The sequence below is a fragment of the Mus caroli genome, chromosome 8, assembly GCF_900094665.2.
Source record: "Mus caroli chromosome 8, CAROLI_EIJ_v1.1, whole genome shotgun sequence".
In the NCBI taxonomy this organism is placed as follows: Eukaryota; Metazoa; Chordata; class Mammalia; order Rodentia; family Muridae; genus Mus; species Mus caroli.
This window is the reverse complement of record NC_034577.1, coordinates 78,128,817-78,150,554: the sequence shown is the minus strand read 5'-3', so window position 1 is coordinate 78,150,554 and position 21,738 is coordinate 78,128,817. Positions and strand designations below refer to the sequence as shown.

General features: G+C 46.0%; 1 protein-coding gene across 2 annotated transcripts in view; it reads left to right on the top strand.

Annotated features, from left to right (window-relative positions):
• The first annotated feature begins 1,261 nt into the window (after positions 1-1,261).
• The window catches only part of Abcc12 (ATP binding cassette subfamily C member 12), a 67,907-nt gene continuing 47,430 nt past the window's right edge, over positions 1,262-21,738 (top strand). For both annotated transcript variants that reach the window (XR_002378562.1, XM_021170537.1), the window contains exons 1-7: positions 1,262-1,364; positions 8,816-8,984; positions 11,120-11,275; positions 14,204-14,351; positions 14,640-14,876; positions 16,746-16,919; positions 17,326-17,473. Coding sequence is in view for 1 of the 2 variants with exons in the window: in XM_021170537.1 (XP_021026196.1) it covers positions 8,866-8,984; positions 11,120-11,275; positions 14,204-14,351; positions 14,640-14,876; positions 16,746-16,919; positions 17,326-17,473 (982 nt within the window). In the remaining variant the exon portion in view is untranslated. The remainder of the gene's footprint in view (positions 1,365-8,815; positions 8,985-11,119; positions 11,276-14,203; positions 14,352-14,639; positions 14,877-16,745; positions 16,920-17,325; positions 17,474-21,738) is intronic.

Genomic DNA, 21,738 nt, shown 5'->3' with positions numbered 1-21,738 from the left:
AAGTAGAGTGGGCCTCTGTGGTCTCTGGGAAATATGTTCCAAGATGCCCCAGTGGAAGCCCAAGGCAGCACCGGACGCAGAGCCCTCTATTATTTGATGCTTCTACCTTCACATGAAAAAAAATTAGATGCAGGAGTTAGGAACAGTAAATAATAATAAGATGGAACAATTCATACATCGTAATAAAATTGCCAGCATCACAGCTCTTGCACTTTGGGTCATGATTAAGCAAAATAAGGATCCCTTGAGCATAAGCACAGTGACTGTTGACAATTGATCTGACGACTGAACCAGTTACTAAGTGGCTGACAGCAGTGATGTCTACAGTCAGGGGGGTCCGAGCTTTCTCACACTCTTCAGAATGGGCACCAATAAAACACAATGTGAAACATTTGCTTCTAGAGTCTTCCACCTAATATTTTCTGTTGACTGCAGGTAACTGAAATGCCGGAAAGCTAATCCACAGCAGGGCCACAGCAAGAGGTATCCCTACAGGCCACGGGTGCTTGGCAGAGGTCTTATGAGATGTCCAACAGTGCTTGAAGGTAGCTAAGGTAGCTAAGGGGAGCTGTTTCTAGGATGGTGGCTCTGGTCATTCTGAACCCATTTAAGACCACACTGCATCCATCCACAACGTTGTGGTTGGTTGCCTGCTCTGAACAAAGATACAAAAGCCATCAAAGGATCAGCCACACTCTTTGCCTCTAGGTATGTAGTGCTCGCTGTAGAGTCCTATGAACAAGAGTGAGCTGCTGATTATAGTCTCTGGCTGAGCATTTGCTTAGTGTGGGGGTGGGGGTGGGGGTGGGGTGCAGCTAACTCAATCTGTCCTTGATTTCTGTTAATGAATGAACAAGTGAACAAATGAGATTTTCTGCTTTGTAGGTTAGTTTCTTACTTCCTCTCAGCCTCTACAGTTGTCTTTTTATCAGGAACATGGGGCCAGAAATGTACAGGGCCTAGAGTGACAGTCAGGAGATGTAAACATTGACCTCAGATGGGCTGACCTTGTACTAGAGCCACTGTGGGAGACCTCTGCCCTGTGGTTTCACTACACAACATGATCAGGGTTGGAGGAAGACCCATGGCCTCCTGGGCAGCGGTATGCTGTGACAGGCTGTAGGCAAGGCTAGGCCAGTATACCTTGTGAGCTCTAATGCTCACTGCAGGAGCCTGGTGTCCTACAGATCAGTCCTGGGATGGGGCAGTGCCCTTTAATGTGGGCCTGAGGGAATGTTGGCTCCCTCAAAGTTCCCTCCTTAGGTGTGGTGGGAGTGGCAGTTGAATGGGGCAGTTGGAGAGGAGGGCTCCCAGCAGGTGGGACAAGGGAAAAGAAACCTGAGGTCCCTAGAGGAGGAAGCTAGGTAAGAAGGGCCAAGGGCCAAGGCTTCTGGTCACTCTTCCTCTCTATTTCATCCTAGGAACTTGTTCTTTCCCTGCACCGGTAAAGCTCATCTCTGTTGCAATTAGTGGCCCCTGTTTAGTCATGAGGGGCCTTTGTCACCCATCAGGCTGTGCTGCACGTGTGTTACCTTGTCTGCCCCTTGTAAGAAGAAGCCCTGGCTTGGGGTTTCCAGAGATAAAAGAGGCCTGGGACAATTCTAGTTTTGGAGCCTTGTGAAATGTAAAAGAAAAAAATAGAAACAAGACAGGATTTGAACATCTGTGATGTACAGAAGCCTACACTGAATAAGTTAGATCTTTCTGTCGTGCATGCACAGTATCTTAGTTGGGGTTTCATTGCTGTGAAGAGACACCATGTCCACAGCAACTTTTCTAAAGGGAAACACTTAATTGGGGGCTGGCTTACTGTTTCAGAGGTTCAGTTCATTATTGTTATGGCAGGGAGCATGGCAGCTTGCAGGCAGACGTGGTGCTGGAGAAGGAGTTCAGAGTTCTACATCTTGATCTGTAGGCAGCAGAAGGAGACTGTGTGCCAACTGGGCATAGCCTGAGCATAGGAGACCTCAAAGCCCGCCTCCACATTGACATTTCCTCCAACAAGGTCACACCCACTCCTTATGGGTCAAGCATTCAAACACATGAGTCTATGGGAGCCAAACCTATTCATACCACAACACACAGGCACACATGCATGCTCACAGAGCACTGTTCACAATTTAACCAAAAGATTAATTTTTTTGAAGGAAGATCTTGAATTCACATGGCATTACTATGTGGTTCTCATAGGCATAAAATGGGAGCTCTTTTCTTTGTTCAGTCATGATAGACCATCTCTATGTTAGTGGGGACCTTCTTTGGAGATTCCACCATGAGCTACCATTTTTGGCCCTTTAGAGATAAGAAGACTGGAACAGACCCCCTTCGGTCTCTGTGCTGCTTATCTGTGGCCCTGCCTTTTCTTGGTTCTCCTCCCATCAGCCCCCAACTCTCATGCCAGTTTTTTGTCACTCAAGATTAACGGTGTGGGCTAGCTAACCATAGGGTGCTTGAGACAGCCAATATGGCTGAGCAGTAGAAGTGAGGGGCCAGACCTGAGGAAAGCCACCTAAAGGGTCTCCTCTGAACTATATGTAGTTAGCGCAGGTCTTTAAGGAAGTTGGGAAGGGGTATATGAGGCATCAGATACTTTACATTAATAATGGATTTATTGGTCTGGGGTGTAGTTCAGTAGCATGCACAAAACCTTGGATTCAATACCTAGCACCAGAAAATGAGATGGGAGAGAGAGACATGGAGGAAGAGAGGGAGAAAGAGAGGGGGAGGGAGAGGAAGAGGGAAGGAAGGGAGGGAGGACAAGGGGTGATGAGAGAATTTATGGGGAGAGATGAGGGCTGTAGCCTTTTATCTGGGAGGGTTTTCAGGTGAAATCTGCCCCTGCAAAGGATTGAGGTAGTACGGAGGAAGGGTGGCCATTGCAGACAGTAAGCCACACCAGAATTCTAATCTGAAATGTGCCCTTGTAAAAGGCCTGAGTTAGAGAGGCAGGGTGGCGTGTGAGAGAGCACAGGAGTAGGCGGAGATGCTATTTCCCATAAAGCTGCCCTCTAGACACCTTCTCTCCTCCCACTTTGAACAGAGTCAAGGACAGAGACAAACAAATCCAGTATGAGGAAAGCAACAGTGCTCATGTGACGATAAAGGTTAAGCAACCCAGAGCCTGGGGCCGGCAGCGGAGCTGCAAGCTATGGCTCAGCAGAGCATGGGTGCCTGCCTGCTTCTTGCAGTGTCTGATTATACCCATGAAAGCTGTTGAGATTTTTGGCGAAGCAAAAAGTCTTTTTTTTTTTTTTTAAAGTGCTACTCTTAATACATGTTTTTTACAAACTGAAAAAAAATTCACAATGCAGACCACATAAAATGGACTGCTAAAATGTATATGCTGTGTTCCTCACTCTAAGTAAGCACTCTCTGCTTCTGCCTGCCCGGCATATTGAAGTTAGGTTAGGAACCCCCACCTGAATGCAGCAAGGCCCCCCCCCCCCGGAGATTGTTTCATAATCTCTTGCCAATCAGGTATTCCATCACTGAATGACAGCTACAGGGTCCCTGACCTAGCGAGCTGCCTATCCTCCAGTTCTATCAGCTGCCCCTGCTTCTCTGTGACTGCTGGCAAGCAGATTCCTCACTCCAGGCAGCTCCTTGCTCCTGGCAAAGGATGACACGGCAGACGGGAGAGAGACGTTAGCCAAACCACACTTCCTGATCTGAAGACTCTCACTCCCCCCACCCTGGGCTGCCAATTTTAGTAAAATACCATTCCAGCTGCAGAGCTTCCAGGCTGTCTCAGGAAATCGTAACTTGGCAGTCCCTGTGGGGTGTTCAAGGAAACAACCTCACAGCACCAATTTCCTATGCGTGGCCTTCTGTGTCGGACATCAGGGAGGCTGGCCTTCTGTGCTGGGTCTCGTGGGATGTTTGACCTCTTAGACTAGCTGTTGACAGGAGCCTTCCCTAGTATAAAGGTGAACAAGAAGCCAGAAGTCCTATGTAAGGCAGGATGGCTCTGGTCAAAATGGAAGAGGTAGAAGAGCCTGGACAAGAGAGGAATAGAGGTTGGGAGTAAGCCCCAAACTAAGGAAAACAAAACAAAACACAACACAATGTTTGCCTTCAAACAGCAGAGACATGCACGGGGTCTGCCTGATCCCTACCTAAGACCCAGCTGGGGTTCACAGGGAAATGGCAATTGGTTTCACAGAAGGAAAACAACACGTTCCCTCTAGGATAACTTCTTAAAGTGTTTAACTCCTCATTTTAAAATGGTTTCAAATTCACAGAAAGATGACAAGAATAATGATAAGAAATTTCAGCTGTACTCAGACAAAACAACAAGCCGCCAGAATGACTTTAATATTCTCCGCATGCATTATTTATTAGCGCTGTCTGTGACCTCTGGACCCCGGGCCTGTGCTCGGTACCAAAACTGCAGGTGTGTGTCCCCATGCTTGGCTTTTGCTATCCTTATTGACACGTTTGAAAGTCTCACATCATTTGCTGCATTCCCTCTGAATGCTAATTTTTCGAGAGGATGGATTCTTATGTAACCAGAATCATCAACACAATAAGCAGCTCCAATCATTCGGCAATCAAAATGGAGGCATCTGACTTTAACCTCATGTTGCCACACCGTCTACAGCCCAGTCTTCTGCTGGCCCACTCACCTTCTTTAATCTTTTCCTCTTTGTCCTGCATGCCACACAGGACGGTGCTGTTTCCAGGGCCCTGTCTTTGCTTTCCTCTAAGCAGGAGCATTTCCTTACTTCCTTTGTCTTCCATGATGTCGAGGTTCTCAAGAGCTCTGGCTAATTCTGCAGAGAGCTCCTGTGGGTGTGCCTGGGCTTCCTTCCATCAGGTTATGCATTTCCTACATAAACACAATGTGAGAGCTGTCTTGAGTGGAGGCTGAAGCCTGTCTCCTAGGCCAGGAGGGCATTCTCGTGTAATTGGCTCTTAGCTGTGTGCCTGTCTCTTCTGGGTTCTCTCAGTTCCTACATTCTGTAGTTCTCTAACTTGAAATGACTGGTGATTGCTTTTGGAACTCTTGAAGTTTTTTTTTTTTTTTCATCTTATTTACCTGATAAGCTCTCCTCCCTCTAACCAGGAAATCTCGAGCAGGGAGAGGACTAGGGAAAGGCCCAGAAGCCAGAGAAAGGATGTGGGGGTGACTGGTCGGGGAACCCGATACCACTATCCCTCTTGCTGTGGCAGTAACAAGGGCATGCTGGAGAAGCAAGATGGAGAACAGGGAATGCCAGGCCCTGGGCTCTTCTTCACTCTGTGGACTGCATTTGGTTGAGGAGACCAGAGTTTGAGGGTGGATTGAACGCAGATAATTTAGAAGAGGGCTACAGAGATGGAGCGGGCTTCAGGTAGAGAAGGCTGTGAGGGATTTTTGATAAGCACAAGGGAAACCTGGTGAGAAATTTCCTGTGGCCCTTTGCTCAAGGGCCCTTGAGACTTTCAGCTGTCTCTCTACATATTCAGAAGGAAGCCTGAAGCCTTTAGCATTGGTCAGCTTGCTAACTTGTTTGCTCAGATTGCCTCATATTCTCTCTCTCTCTCTCTCTCACCTCTCATTTTTATCATGTATGCTAGTCTACTTCATTTGTCTTTAGTTTTAAGAGTTAATACAGTGTGTTCACTGTATACAATTTGTCAAGCTATTTTCTTATCTTCGCATGTTCAAAATGGCAAGCAGCTGCTACAAACATTCTTGGAGAGGCCATCCAAATTGTTGTTGTTTTTCCATGAGATTTCGCCTCTGCGGGTTGTTTGCTTGTGCGTGTTTTGCATTGCATTTTCAGGACTGACACCAAGAAGCATGAGAGAAGAAAGGCTAACAGAGTCCAGAGAGAGTTAGAGGCGATGGTGAAGCAGACTGTAAAACTTAGGCTACTCTGGGTACAACTGCATAAGCAGGGAGATGACGTCATCGGCCATATGGATGCCCGGTTACTGGCTATGTTGACAAAATAATGTTGAACTTGACCAGATAATGCCAAATTGATTTATAAACTATTGGCACAATTTACATTCTAACCAGCAGGGCTTAGGAGTGGCTGTGTGCCTTACCTATGCCGAGACCCACATAGGCATTATGATAAGGTACTCGGAAAAACCACAAATAGCTATTATTATAGTTTTAAACCTTTCTGCAACTTAGGGGCCAGGCATGTTTTCCTGTGTGTCTTAGAAAGAATTTGTTGTTGTTGCTTTGAGACAGGCTCTTACTATGTAGCACAGACTGACCTCCAACTCAATCCTGACTTGCCCTGTCAGCGTGGGGAATGTGACACCCGGCTCCTGTGGTCATTGAACCCCTCTGTCAATTGCCTGGCTACATCCTCTGTTTACCTCCCTAAGCCAGTACTGATCCATCATTGTCCTTTGGGATCTTTGATTAAACGGCACATACTAATGCTTTATAGTTAAAGGGTTGCATTTACATCGCTTCTCTTTTTCAAACTTTTAACAAATGATGCCTCGTGACCGTCAAGTTTGTGATTTCAGTGCAGTGGCCGCAGGCAAGGCTTTGCTGTCTTACATTTGCTTTAAGAAACACTTGCCTTTCTGAAAGTCACTTCGGTATATTTATATCTTATTGGGGTTTTTCTTTTCCGGCTGCCTTGCTTAGGTGTTTATTTATTCAGAGGCACTTTGGGTTGACTCTAGGGCATGCTAGGCAGGGGCTCCAACACTGAGCTGTGTCTCCTAGGCTGCTGGTGGTGTTATTTTTACTTTGAGACAGGGCTGTGCTAAGTTAGGGAGGACTTGAGTCTATGCTCCTTCTACCCCAGCCTTGTAAATAGCCTCGATTATCAGCACTCACCACCAGGACCGGCTATCCCTTCACATTTAAAGCACATCTCTTGTTTCCTGTCTGACAATCTCTATTTTTTAAAATTGAAATGCTTAGTTCATATAATTTGTGATATGTTTGATTAAAATCTAGTGCCTTGCTTTTTATCTTCTATTTTTCTCTTACATTTTGTTTGTTTGTTTTGTTTTTGATTTCTCCATTCCTCATTGTCTGCTTTTTAGGTATTTGTGTGATAGTCTATTTATTTAATGTTTAGTGTCTCCTTCCCTCCCTCCATTTCCCCTCCCTCCATTTTAAATTTCTCAGATACTTGTCACTATCAGTCCCAACCAACACACATGTACCAAATAGGTAATACGTATAGGGAGGGGCTGGGTGTTAAAGCATGGCAGCATTCATGCTGGAGACAGACATGAAGCCCACACAGTCTGTTTAGCTAAAAAAGGAGAAGTCCTCAGCAAAGGAGAGTTATGATTTGAACCTGAGTCTGAGCAGGAATTGGTCAAGGGAAGGAGGCATCAGCTTGCTTCAGGTGTGTGTACAAAGGCCCGGCAGCTGTAAGGAGGGGTTGACACCTTGCTCAGGACGTTAAATACATTTAGCCTGGTTGGAGTGTGAGACTGTGCATGTAGAGTGGGTAGGGCCCACATTAGCAAAAGGTTTAGCAATTCTGGAAATTTCTGTCTCCTGATTGAATTAGGATTCCGGAGCTGTGTCTGTGGTATTCCGGTCATTAATATTCATTAACTGAGTGAAGAGATTTTGAGCAGATCTACTGCACACAAAGCACCGGCCTCTCCCATCTGACTCCATAAACTCCATGTTTCAGTTTCTACTTGCAAAGACTTCTCCTGCTTCAATAGAGGAGGACTTTTTGTTTTCAGAATTTTTTCTTTTTTTTTTTTTTTTTGAGAGAGAGAGAGAGAGAGAGAGAGAGAGAGAGAACGCATATTGTTCCTGTTCCAGAGGCATGCCTTTTGTAATATAGGACAAATAAGAAATTTTTCCAAGGTTACTGAAGGCTTGGAAAAGCCAGCTTCACTTGCTCCAAGTCTGGCTGGCCACAGATGGGACTGCACAGCCCACTCAGAGGAAGGAGGTTGTTTGATCGTTTCCTGGGCTTAGCTTTCTCTTCATGACAATGTGAAGGATTTGTGAAAGAGCTCATCAGAGGGACATTTCCTGCTTGGGAGATTGGGCTATCCTATGGTTTATCAGTCACTAACACCTTTGATGAGAATTGCTTTTTAACTATGAGAACTTCCAGAGAGAAATCACAGAAATTTGAGCCCCGTGTTTAAGAAACAATACGGGTACAGCCTTTGTTTAAGATGGACAGAAGCCAGTTCAACATAGCTTAGCAGTAAAGGGGCGTGTATTTCTTGTATCTGGGGAGAGGAATGTTGTGGGAACTCAGAGTTAGTACAGAGTTAGGTCTCAGAAAAGGACTGGCCTGCTGCAGGAGTCTCCACAAATGGGGCAGCTGATCTGCAGGCCAGGCAGGCACAGACTATGTTCTCTCCATCTGAGTTATGGGTTTTTACCAGGGCACTGGCCACGGAATCAATGGGGACATGAACGTGTCCCCCAATGTGGCTGGTCCTGTGGGGTGTCCTTGTGGAAGTTCTTTGTGCACCCCTGGTTATCCAGGTAGAAGGGACATGGATGCATAAGCTCTTGGAAGGAGCTAGACAAATAAAGGTATCTGTATAACAGAATTCATCCACACGCAGAAAGTGAACCCATTTTTCTGGAGGCTGTCTTGCTGGGCTAAGAACCAGCCTCTCGAAGAAGTCTCCCAGGAGGATTTATGGCTCCCAGACAACTCTAGATCCGAACAGGAGAGGAATGAGATGTGGTTACTCAACTGGGGTGGGGGTGCCTCAAAATACAGGTTAAGGGGTTTTGGTGGTGTCTGGCCACCGTCCAAGGGCTCAAAGCAAGCAAAGAGGCCCGGTCGAAATAATGGCTTTCGGCTCTACCCACAGTGTCCTCATCACTCAGGGGGCCATCCTTACCTTTTGATTGCAGAGTACAAGTGTCCCGAAGCCAAGAGTCTAGGGCTCCAGAACACCATCAAGATGGTGGGTGAAGGCCCGTACCTTATCTCAGACCTGGATCGCAGAGGCCATCGGAGATCCTTTGCCGAGAGATATGATCCTAGTCTGAAAACCATGATCCCAGTGCGACCCCGTGCAAGGTAAGCCAGGAGGAGAACTGAGGTGTGTGGGGCAGGGCCCTGTGGATGGTCCCCAGCCTCTGATCGCAAGGTACTGCTCTGTATGTCTGTCCTCTTATCCATCTGTCTACTCATTTATGGCTCAGTAACTTCTCACTGCTTCCTGCGGTTGGTGAGATACCAGCTCATGTTATGGGAGCCTTTCTTGTGCTTGGACTGTTCACAGCATTTATAAACTATCTATCTATCTATCTATCTATCTATCTATCTATCTATCTATCTATCTATCTATCTATGAGATGGAAGAGTCTTGCTTTGTAGGCCAGAGTGGCCTGGAATGAAAGATCTTGCTGCCTCAGCCACCCAACTGGTAGGATTACAGGTCTGTGTTATCATGTCCAGCTTCTTTATTCTTCACAACTGCTCTGAAAGTTCTGGTCCCATCTTTAGCTGATAGGGAAGCAACTGGAGAGAGGTTAAGACACTTGCCTGCAGTTCAGCAGCCAGCCTTTATTTTTTTTTAACAAACTACCTCACCATTTATCAGCTAAAAGAAAACAATGACCTTTGTCCCCACCCCCAGCTTACAGTTTCATGGGTAACCAGTAAAATAAAGCAACCCTGGACCAAGATGGTTTGGGTAGCTCATACGGTCTTGACCAGTTTGCTCGGGCATCTGCTGTGCAAGCTGCATGTACTTCTGAGGGTTGGCCAGGACAAGGACAACAACCAGGCCATGTGTTCACTCAGCCCCCACAAGGCTTCCCAGAGAATGGGTGGAGGCCAGCAGGCCACCTTGAGACTCACACTCATGTCAGAACACATTCACTGTATTCTGTTCACCAGAGTGAGCTCCAGGGTGAGGGACACCCTCCTATGGTCTTGACCAGTTTGCTTTGGCATCTGCTATGTAAGACGTATGTGTTTCTGAGGGCTCTGTTACTTCCAAGCACATATGTTAAACAGTTTGGCATATGTATTATTTTATATATCATTAGCCACAACACCAGAACATAGTGCTTTGCTGTGTAAGGGAAAGCCAAGTGGCATCTCTTGGACTTACAGTATGCCTCAAATCTTATTTATTTTCAACAGTTTCTAATACAGTTTCTCAGTCCCTGTTTGTCTGTCCCTGTCTCTTTCTGCCTGGCTCTCTCTCTCTCTCTGTCTCTCTCTTTTTCATGCACATACACTCACACATACACATACTCACACTCTCACAACACATTCACACACACACACGCTCAGACATATACACATGCACACATACACATACTCTTACAACACGCATACACATACTCACACACATTCAAACTCACATACACTCACACACATTCAAACTCACATACACTCAAACACACATATACATCCACACACACAGACTCTCTCTCTCACACACACATACACACACACACACACTCATACATATACACATTGACACATATACATACTCTCACAACACACTCACACACTCACACACAAACACACACACTCAAACTCACACACACACACACACACACACACACTCACACGCTCCAGTCTGACCATATTCACTCCATATATTGTTCAATTTTTATGGTGTAAGTACCATACCCTTCCTATGAACGTGACCACTAAATGTAAAGAAGGGGAGAAGCACAGTAGCTCCCTGCTCCTGAGTATTTCCACCGCAAAGATGGTAAATGAATGTGAGGAACTCTCGAGAAGCCGGGGACAGTAATGTAAGTGCTTATGTCAACAGTGGGTTTGTTAAAAATCGGGGCAGTCAGTGTGGAACCCACATAGGATGACATGCAAATCCATGCAACATTTTGTGGTTTTTGAAATATAGACCAATAAAAATATATTACCAAAAATGGTAAAATAATTAGGAAGTGCTAAGTTTTGGGCATGATTATCTTTGATTTAGGATAATATAGTTAAATGTGTGTGACTCAATTTTGAATATTGGCTGTGTTTAACAGCTGGAGTGCGTATTTCCTGAGCATTCACTGTCTGCTTTCCTGACCTGGGGTAAGCCAGACTAAGAACTACCCAAAGGGTTAATGAATGCAAGCCCCAGGCTCCATGTGTAGCTGTGATTACAAATTAGAGCCAGGGTATGAGGGCCGGGAGCCTGGCTTCCTCCAGGACCCTGAGAGTATAGTTTGCTCTAGGTTGGCACCCAATCCTGTGGATGATGCTGGGCTGCTGTCCTTCGCCACGTTTTCCTGGCTCACACCGGTGATGATTCGAAGTTACAAGCACACGCTGACTGTGGACACCCTGCCCCCACTATCTCCTTATGACTCATCGGACATCAACGCCAAGAGGTACCAGGATCACCAAGGGAGTGGCACTGTGAGCAAGGGGTCCCTTGGGTCCCTTAACCTGCTTCTGCTCCCCCTGTGGAACCCGACACCTACAGGAGCTGCTGACCCTTCTTTCTCAGTGGCTGTTCATTGAGATGTGACTTGGACGGAGGGCATTTCTTGGCCCTGTCCCTGGGGAATGTGCTGACATAGAGGACTATAATGCGAGGCTGGGGTGGGGGTGGGGCTGTAGGAATACCACTGTCTGTATATAGGTAGTGGGGGCTTGCTTTACCCTGTGCTGTTTGGGCCCCACTTGAATCCTGTGTGAAACTTTAGCAATCATTTCTGGTTTTTTTTTTTTTTAAGTATTACCATTGTATGTCCATATTGCAAACTGCCCATATTTACCAATTTTAACTTGTAAAAGTGTTCCATTGCTCCCAACTAATTAATGTAGTTTAGTAATGTTTAAGCAGTAGAACTATGTTTCTGTTCCTCTACCAGAGGCCAACACCATTAACATGTTGGTTACCCTGCCTGATCTTTCCTAATCCCTGCAACCATTGTGTCATTGTGTGCAGAAAGATGCCTCCTTTTCTTTTCTTTCTTCTTTTTTTTCCTTTTTTTTTTTTTTTTTTTCTGTGAGACAGGCTCTTGTTGTGTAGTTCTGGCTGGCCTAGGACTCACTATGTAGACCAGGCTGGTCTAGGAACTCAGAGAGATTAACCTGCCTCTGCCTCCTCAAATTCAGGCTATGCTTTTTTATACTGAAGTTAAAACATAGAACATGGGACTGGAGAGATGGCTCAGTGGTTAAAAGCACTGGCTGTTCTTCCAGAGGTCCAGGGTTCAATTCCCAACACCCATGTGGCAGCTGACAGCTGTCTAGGGCTGTATGAGATCTGAGTCCCTCTTCTGGTGTGTAGCTATACATGCAAACAGAACACCCATATACATCAAACAAACAAACAGATAGAGAAATATCTTTAAAAAATTGAACACACTGTGGGGCTGACACCTTGATCTTTCCAGCTGAAAATATATAGACTTTCTCACATCTGCACAAAGACATCTGTCTCATTCATTCATTGCTTTTAATGTGCATGAGTGATTTGCCTGCATACCTATGAACATCATGCATATGCTTGCCGCTGGAGGAGGTCAGAAGAAGCTGTCAGGTCCCCTGGCAGTGGAGTGAGCTGCCGCATGGTTGCTGAGAACTGCACCCGAGTCCTCTGCCAGAGCAACCCGTGCTTGTACCTGCAAGCATCTCAACAGTCCCAAGCTTGGCTCTTTCTGATAGCTGTGCTGAAATGGCTTCTGAGGACCTCTGATATCTTGACCAAGGGAAGGTCCTCAAAGCTGCCACCTTTCTCTTCCCTGGAGGTTGCCCTAACTTTGAGCACATGGTTCAAAGCATGACACATGTTGGAATATATACTCAAGAGGTTGAGTGCAAGTTGTGGTCTTGCAGTTAACTCTGGGGGGGCAAAATTGACCTACCCCTTATCCCTGCTTGGAAGAAGTCCCAGCTATTTCAAATTGACCTACAGTCTTGAGAGGTTTCCAGGGAGCTTTGCGGGGCAAGATCAGGGTCTGAGGGGTGCTAGATTTTTCTTGTAGCCTTCTGGCTAGAGCTTTTCATTAGGATTTTTAAAAATTTGTCTCCTTCCCACCATCAGTTTGGATTATCTTCTCTCTCATGCTGCCCTTTGTTCCCATCTGATTTCATTCAGGCCAGGAAATTAAGTACCAAATAAATTCTGGCTGTTCAATGGCACACCCAACTCAGCCCCAGGCCTCTTTTCTGGGATTTGAATTCCAAAGGCCCAGCAGCAGCAGCAGCAGCACTTGCATGCCTCACAAGTTTCAATAGCTAGAGTGCAGGGTGTCTCATCTGGGTTTAAATAAATGAAGGATTTTGTTTTTCTTTGCTTGTGTGTTGAATCCGTAGCTACATACAGTAGGAAAGAGCTTACAGTTGCATTCTTGGCCCTCACCTCATAATACATGTTTCCTCTTTCCTAAGTTTCTGTTAACCCCATTCTCACAGTTGCTAAGACTGGGAAACTGGGCTCTAGAGTTGGTCCTCATTCTCCTTCTCTCCCACATCTAATCCAACAAGTCCTATTGTCACCCCCTGGCCACCCATCTTTGAAACTCCTCTTATTAACTTGCCAGCACTCTGCCTCTGGCCTGATGCCCTTCAGGTCCTGTTTGATCCTTTGCTTTTGCCTTGATTATCCACAGCCAATCATGCTAACAGCCACCAAATAGTCTTTCAGATATGCAAATCATGTCATCAGGCTGACCCTAGGATCAGCAGTTGTTTTCCTTGCACTTAGAAGTGCCTTCCCGAGGTCCTTGAGAGTCTGCTCAGCCTTCCCTCCTGGCATCCTTTGCTTCATGTGCCATAGACATGTAATGCTGGACTTTTCAAATCTTTGGAACAGACAGCCTTTTGTTACGGTTTCCTTGAGACTAAGTCTTGCTATCTAGCCTCCTCTGGCTTAAAACTTGAAATCCTCCTGCCTGAGCCTTCAAAGGGCTTAAAATATCATACCTGGGCCATCATCATACCTTGCTAAAAGGACAGGCAGTTTTTTTTCCTCCAAGGAGGACTTTTATCTCGAGTTTGTTCCCAGTCTTCTTATGATTATGGGTATTGTAGCCAGAAACTGAGGAGGCAAGGACTTGGGGGATGCCTAGTGCAGGTATCATCAACAGCTCTGACTGGACATCACCTCCCCCCTCCACTCCCCCCACCCCTGCCATTTACGAGAGCCCCGAGGAAAAAGACAGAGACATGCTGCTTCCCTCAAAGACATCCCTGGTTCTAGGGCTGTGCCATGCACCTTTGCAGGACTTTGCCCACCAAAGCAATTCTATCTGATTGGTGATGTGAACTGTCTGTTCATTCCCCCCTCTCCTTTTCTTTTATTGCAGATTCCAGATCCTTTGGGAAGAAGAAATAGAGAGGGTAGGGCCTGAGAAGGCCTCCCTGGGCCGTGTGGTCTGGAAATTCCAGAGGACCCGAGTTCTGATGGACGTTGTAGCCAACATCCTGTGCATCGTCATGGCAGCCTTGGGGCCGGTGAGCGGGGTTGTCTCTTCCAAATAGTCTCCTAGGTCCCCAGCTGGGCAAACTATGTCATTAGTCACTTTTCTCTCCGAATCAGTGGCTTTAGTTCTTTGTCTGTGTTCTCTGTGTTCCTTGAGGGTGAATTTCCATAAACCCAAATCTTCTCAAGCACACAGACCACCACTGAAATGAATGAGAATGTCTGCCTATAAAGTCAGCTTGCTGTCATGGGGGGGGGGGTCCTCCGGGGTGGAGCTCCATCCAGCGGCCCTCCCTTCTCTCCACTGCACTGTTTTACAGACAGTTCTCATTCACCAAATCCTCCAGCACATTACCAGCATCTCCTCCGGACACATCGGGATCGGCATCTGCTTGTGTCTGGCCCTCTTTACCACCGAGTTCACCAAAGTCCTCTTTTGGGCTCTTGCCTGGGCCATAAATTACCGCACAGCGATCCGACTGAAGGTGGCCCTCTCCACGCTAATCTTCGAAAACCTGCTGTCCTTTAAGACGTTAACTCACATCTCTGCAGGCGAGGTAAGCAGGGCCGGGAGGAGCTTCCACTTGGAAAGTTGGCCCTGTTTCTGTGAGTGTGTGGGTTGTGCTTCCTGGATGGAGTTCCTGCCTCCTTTTCTCTATTCACATGTGAACAAATCCCCTGTTGAGTGAGGTAATGGAGACTCAAGACAACACAAGAGGAAGTCAGACAGGAGGGCTCCACATCTGAACTGTGGAATTTGAAAAGCTGGCACAGGGCTAGAGGGTGGCATCATTCAACCCCCTTGATTACTGAATGTGAGGGCAATAAAACTGTATAGAGCACACTATAGGTACTGAGCACACTATAGGTATCTGGTAAAACTGATGGGCAAGCTACGCAGCAGCAGCAGCAGTAATAGTAATAGTAGTAGTAGTAGTGTGTGCCTGTAGTCTCGGTACTCAAGGCACAGAGCGAGAAGCAATGGAAAAACTGAGGCTAGCCTAGGCTATGTAGTGAGAACTGAGGCTAGCCTAGGCTATGTAGTGAGAACTGAGGCTAGCCTAGGCTGTGTAGTGAGAACTGAGGCTAGCCTAGGCTGTGTAATGAGAACTTGTCCCCTTCTAGAAAAAATTTCCAGTTGTGTAAGATTCCAATAGAATGCAACCATGAGCATTGTACTTCAGAACTGACATTGTCTTAAGCCTCTAATCTTTAGTAATAAAATCCTTGCCACAAATCAGCTCCCCAACCCGCCCCCACCTCCATGGTATTTAGTGAAAAGACTTGCTTCTCTTTCCCAGTGGCTCCTCCAACTGTGTTCAAATTATCTTATGCCAACTATGAGTAGACCCTGCATGAAAAGAAACAAGATCTGGGGACAGAGCTCAGTTAGCAGAGTGCTCACTTAACGCGTACAGAGTCCGGGGTTTAGTCCCCAGCACCACAGGAACCCGGTGTGATGGTTCCTGCCTACATACTCCAGCATTTAGGTTATAGAGGCAGGAGGATGGGATTCAAGGTCACCCTTGGCTACACTAAGAAATCTGAGGTCAGCCTGGGATACACAAGACTATGTTTTCTTTAAAAAAAAAAAAGCAAAGAAAAAGAATATACCTCACTTTATCTAAAAGGAGCTTGGAAGATGTCAATTCAGGGCTTGGAGAAGGGTGGCTTTGAGAGCCTTCCCTTCCTTCAACATTTCCTCCCTACCACATGTCTCTCCTAATGATTCAGGATTGTAAGAGATCTAACCACCCTAACCCTTTTCAGAAAGTCAGTAGGGGGAAGGAGAAAAAACCAAATAATGTGTCCCCCTAGGGTTGAGCTCCACACTCCTTAAACATTCTCCCCAGATCTCAGTCCATGCTTTGACTTACATGTTACTATCAATCCCAGACCACATGGCCACAGTCTTTGCACAAAGCCCTCTTTCTCTTCCTCCTCCTCCTCCTGCTCCTCCTCTTCCTTCTGCTCCTCCTCCTCCTCTTCCTCCTCCCCCCTCCTCCTTCATCTCTCTCCATTTCCTTCTTTGATGATTTGGAGTCTCACTGTGCAGCCCAAGCTGGCCTGGAACTCAAACTCCTCCTATTGCAACCTCCCAGGTGCTGGGATTACATTGCCTGTATCCCATGCCCATCAGAAGAATAGTCTTTTAGTTGTGTATGTTGCTGCCTTGAGTAAAGCAGACCTGTGCTAATAAAGACACAAACAGCATTTCAGCACACTAAACAAACAAACAAACAAAAAACCCTGTAAGCCTTTGCACCTCTCATCTTTGAGATCTTCAATTCTAAGAAACTAGCCCTCCAAAGTCATGCCAGAGACAACACAACTCATCACATTGATCCCTTGGTATGTCCCTCCTTCTGCTAATCAGGGAGCTTCAAGAAACATTCCAAGCCTGAACCTATGTGCTTTCTTTCTAGGTACTCAATATACTATCAAGTGATAGCTATTCCTTGTTTGAGGCTGCCTTGTTTTGTCCCTTGCCAGCCACCATCCCGATCCTAATGGTCGTTTGTGCAGTGTACGCCTTTTTCATTCTGGGGTCCACAGCTCTTGTCGGGATAAGTGTGTATCTCATATTCATCCCGATCCAGGTAAGTTGGGGATGTGCAACCCAAAACACTTGACATTTGCAACCAGCGTACACACCTGAAGCCCGTACCCCTCTCTACGAACACAGGTGTTCTATCTTCAGTTGGTCCAGTGTCATTCTCTAAGAACTCGAATTTGAGTGCCCTGGGGGAAGAGGGATGCTTATGCAGTCTGCCAAAGTTTCTACTTTTTTACCCTGCATCTTGGTACATCACTAAGTCACCTGACAGATTCCCAGTGGTTTCCTCCAGGCCAAGTTGGGCTGCCATAATGCAGAGGAAGGACTGAGGATCTCAGCCAAGTCCCCTTAGAGCTTTGTTTGGCACTTGTGTTCCGATCCCTGGATTTTTAGGCCAAGTGCAATTCAGCAGTTCTCCCTGAAAGCAGTTGCTTGTACCTCGATTTCAGATGTTTATGGCCAAACTCAACTCAACTTTCCGAAGGTCAGCAATTTCAGTGACAGACAAACGGGTTCAGACAATGAATGAGTTTCTGACCTGCATCAAGCTGATTAAAATGTACGCCTGGGAGGAATCTTTTATAAACACCATTCACGGTAAGATGAGCAGCTGCTTTGCAAAGCATTTACATGGGTGGAGCGTGCTCTTAAGGGGTTCTTCAAGTTCTGCGGGGGCCAGGCATTGCAGCGGGGGCGGGGTGCTGAGGGGGCCTTCTAAGGTGCTCTGTAGGTCAAAGAATTTTTCCAAGGATTGTAGCGACTTTGTAATAAACCCAGGCATCTGTTCTAAGGAACCCAAGGGTGAGTGGCATATGGTTTCGCCTTTTCTGGGGCACAGGGAGCCTGGTCCTGGCTAGTTACCTTTACAAAAATAATCCACAAACATATTGAAGCAGTAAGGGAGCTGTGTCAGGATGTTCCTTGACTTCGAAGATGTTTACAGTAATACACACTCACACACACACACAAACACACACACACACACCACAGTCACATACACATATATACATTTACACACACATACACTCATACACACATTTACATGCATACTCACACATACACAAATATATATACTCACACACACAAATACATATACACATGTACTTATGCACACTTACATATACACATACACTCACACATACTCACATAACGCACTCACATACACACTCACACTCATACATACACACACTCATACACATACATACACACACTCACATACTCACACACAAATACATAAACACATTCACATGTACACACACATACAAACACATGCACACACATATATACACACTCACATACACACACATACATACTCATATACACACATGCTTACGTAGTCACACACTCATATAACATACTCACATAATATACTCACACACTTACACACACACTCACATAATACACTCACACACATACATATTCACACATACTCACATACATACATACACACACTCATATGTACACACTCACATGTACATACTCACATGGATACATATACATGTAAATGCACACACACACACACACACACACACCTACTTTCAAGATCTATCTATCTGCTTGCTTCCAGTGACTTTATAGTACTTATGTGGCCCACAGACACAATGTTTCTTGAGCTGACATGAGGATGCATTTGTAGGTTGTTTTGTTGTTGTTGTTGGTTTTTTTGTTTTTTGTTTTTGAGGTGATATTAAAGGCCTATTTCAATCAATACTAAAATCCTAATTGCAGAGACATTTGTAGAATTGCTGTTGTAGCTTCAGGCGGTCGTCACCCAAGGACCAGAGTCACAGCCTCATACTCAATGCGTCAACACACATTTGGGGTGAAGCTGTGTTTGTGTTTCAGAGACTGGCTCTGGAGAAGCGGCTTCAGACCATGTGCTGCCTGTACTTCCAGCTCTCAGGTTACAAGGCAGGAGGATTTCAAGGTCTGTGGCAGCATGGGCTGTATAGTGAGACACTGGGTCCCTCAACTCCAAAAAACAAACAAACAACAACAACAAAACAAAACACAAAACAAAACCACCCCAAACACAAAAACAAAACAAAGCTAATGCCAAACGACCAAACCTTGCCCCTAAAACATTAGAAAACCTGTGTCCTCTTTCACTCCTAGGTAGGACATCAGCAATTCAGTAGGACTTCTTTAAGAACGTAGAAATATTTCCTTCATACTCTGAACTTAACTCAGTATAACTTAATTTCATTCTATTCTGATTCCACTGGACTTAGTCTCAACTTTGAGTAGTTCAAGTCAGTTCTGGTTTAGTGACTATAGATCACATTCCTACTGTTTGCAGACCAGGGGAGCTACACAGATCACTAGGAAAGGGTTCCACCATAAAGGCTAGGGAGTATGGCAGGACTAGGCTTGGAAATAGCCTTGTGTTTGCTGGCTTTAAACATATCCAGAACCCATCTGCTTCTCTCCATTCCACTGCTACTCTGGTCCAAGCCAGTCTCCTCTCAGAGACTACACAGGAGTAGAAGCAGCCGATGCCTCTCCTTTGTTAGAGATTTATCTTCTCACTTAGACCACTCAAATTTAGGTCTTTCTAGTGAGGGCTACATTCCTTCATTTGGCTCAGTAGCTCTGGCCTCTGATGACTTCGTTTTCCAATAGCCTTTGCTCACTTTACTCCAGTAATGAGAAATTTCATTCATTTCCAGAGCAATAACCCTTGCTCCTTCATGCTTCAGGCCCCTTGTACTGCCTGGCCCTTTGTTAGACATTCCTTTTGACTTGGTGTTGATCTTGGGTCTCCTCCCCATTCCTGACTTCTGGAGGCCACCTGGACCAGTGTTCCAAACCTGGTCACAGCCTACTAGTGTCCCCTTATACCTTAGCTCCTGTTATTTCTTTCTGCTCACCAGACTCAATTTAAAATCATCTTACTCAGTTTTTATTATCACTGTTGCTGTTGTTTTGTTTTGTTTTGTTTTGTTTTGTTTGCAACAGTGTTTTGGGCTAGCTTGGAGCCTGTTGTGAAGCTAGCGCTGGCCTCCAAGTCAAGATTCTGTTGCCTCTACCTCCCAAGCTGGTGGGATTGCAGGCGTTTATTTCTGTTTTTCCTTATTGCCTCTCTTCCTCCCTGGGAGAGGGCTGGGATCCTGCTTGCTGTCACAGCACCTGTCATATAGCAGATACCAAACTAACCTCCCAAATAACTGGACATATGATTGACTGTTCTGTAAAGTAAATTGGGAGAGTACCACAGAGGGCCTGAGGGAAGCTTGGGGTGAGGGCTTAAGGGAAACCCTCTGTGGTAGACAGTAGAGCCCTGGATCCAATACTTAAAAGGAAAACAACGTCCCCTGCTGAGCAGGTCCTGTTCTGTCCAGAGGGCACTGTACTGTCTTCTCCTTGTCACAGTAGTTAGGAGAATGTGGGATCTAGTGAGTTAAGAATGCTGTAGTGACACAGTGCCCGGGTGAAGGTACTTTTGCACAGGAGGCTAGAGCTAGGCTGGCTACTATACGCATCAAGCAGCAGCAGTACCTTGCTGACTTGTGAAGAGGAGGCATGCTTTGGAAGTTTTGTGTCTGTTCCTGGGACACCTGACAGAGGCCATGCTTTGAATGTCTCCAGGCTACCATACATGCCAGTGGCTCCGAGATGCTTACAAACTGTTCTTTTCAACGTGGGAAGCTAGCACATAACCCTTCAATGCCAGAGCCTGGGCAGCTGGAGGTCCAGTCACACAAGGCTCCCTGGGCCCAGATGGGCCTTTTCGTTCTGTTACGCTCCACACTCTTGCTCAGGTCTCACCGTGCTCGTTCCTGTCATGTAGAGTGACTCCTGTAGCATCTGATATATGACAAAATCTATGGAGTATCAGGGCTGGGAGGGACCTTGGAAACCATCAGCTAGGAGCACTGAGATTCTGGTGCTGCTAGGTTCATGTCCTGGGGTTCCAATATGTTTCATTTCAGCTTCATTTGGAGAAGAAACAGGCAGAAGTAATTCATATATTTTCATTCATATTATTAATTATTTTATTGCTATGAACAATCACCACGACCAAGGAAACTCTTAGGAGAAATAACTAATTGGGAACTTGTTTCTTATAGTTTCAAAGGATTTTTCCATGATTGACATGGCAGAGAGTGTGGTGGTGGGCAGGCAGGTATGGTGCTGAAGCAGTAGCTGATGGTTTACATCCTGATCTGTAGGCAGCAGGGAGGGCATGAGCTAGACTGGGCCTGGCATGGGCTTTGGAAACCTCAAAGCCAACTCCCAGTAACACACCTTCTCCAGTAAGGCCACATCCACTCCAACAAGGCCACACCTCCTAATCCTTCTCAAACAGTTCCACTAACTAGGGACAAAGTATTCAAAAACAGGAGCCTATGCGGGCCATTCTCATTCAAGCCAAAACGTTTTTCTTTCTCTTTAAGCAAGTGTGCAAGTGTGGTGTGTAGTATGATTATATGCTTGTATATGTATGGGCGCAGGCATGTGGAGGCCTGAAGGTGACATTTGGTGGCACCTTCATTGATCGCTCTTCACCAAGTCTATCGATGCAGGGTCTTTCCCTGAACTGGGAACTTGATGATTTGGCTAGTCTAACTAACCAGCTAGCCCCAGAAATCTCCTGCTCTGCCTTCTCAGTGCCAAGATTATAGCCAGTGACTGTTCCTGCCCAGCTTTCATATGTGTTCTGGGGGCCCACATTCTGGTCCTCACAATTGTGTGGCAAACATTTTACCTGATGAGCCTTTCCCCCAGCCTGGAAGCATTGCTTGTTTGAAGTTTTTTTTTTTTTTTGGTTTTTCCAGACAGGGTTTCTCTGTATAGCCCTGGCTGTCCTGGAACTCACTTTGTAGACCAGGCTGGCCTCGAACTCAGAAATCCGCCTGCCT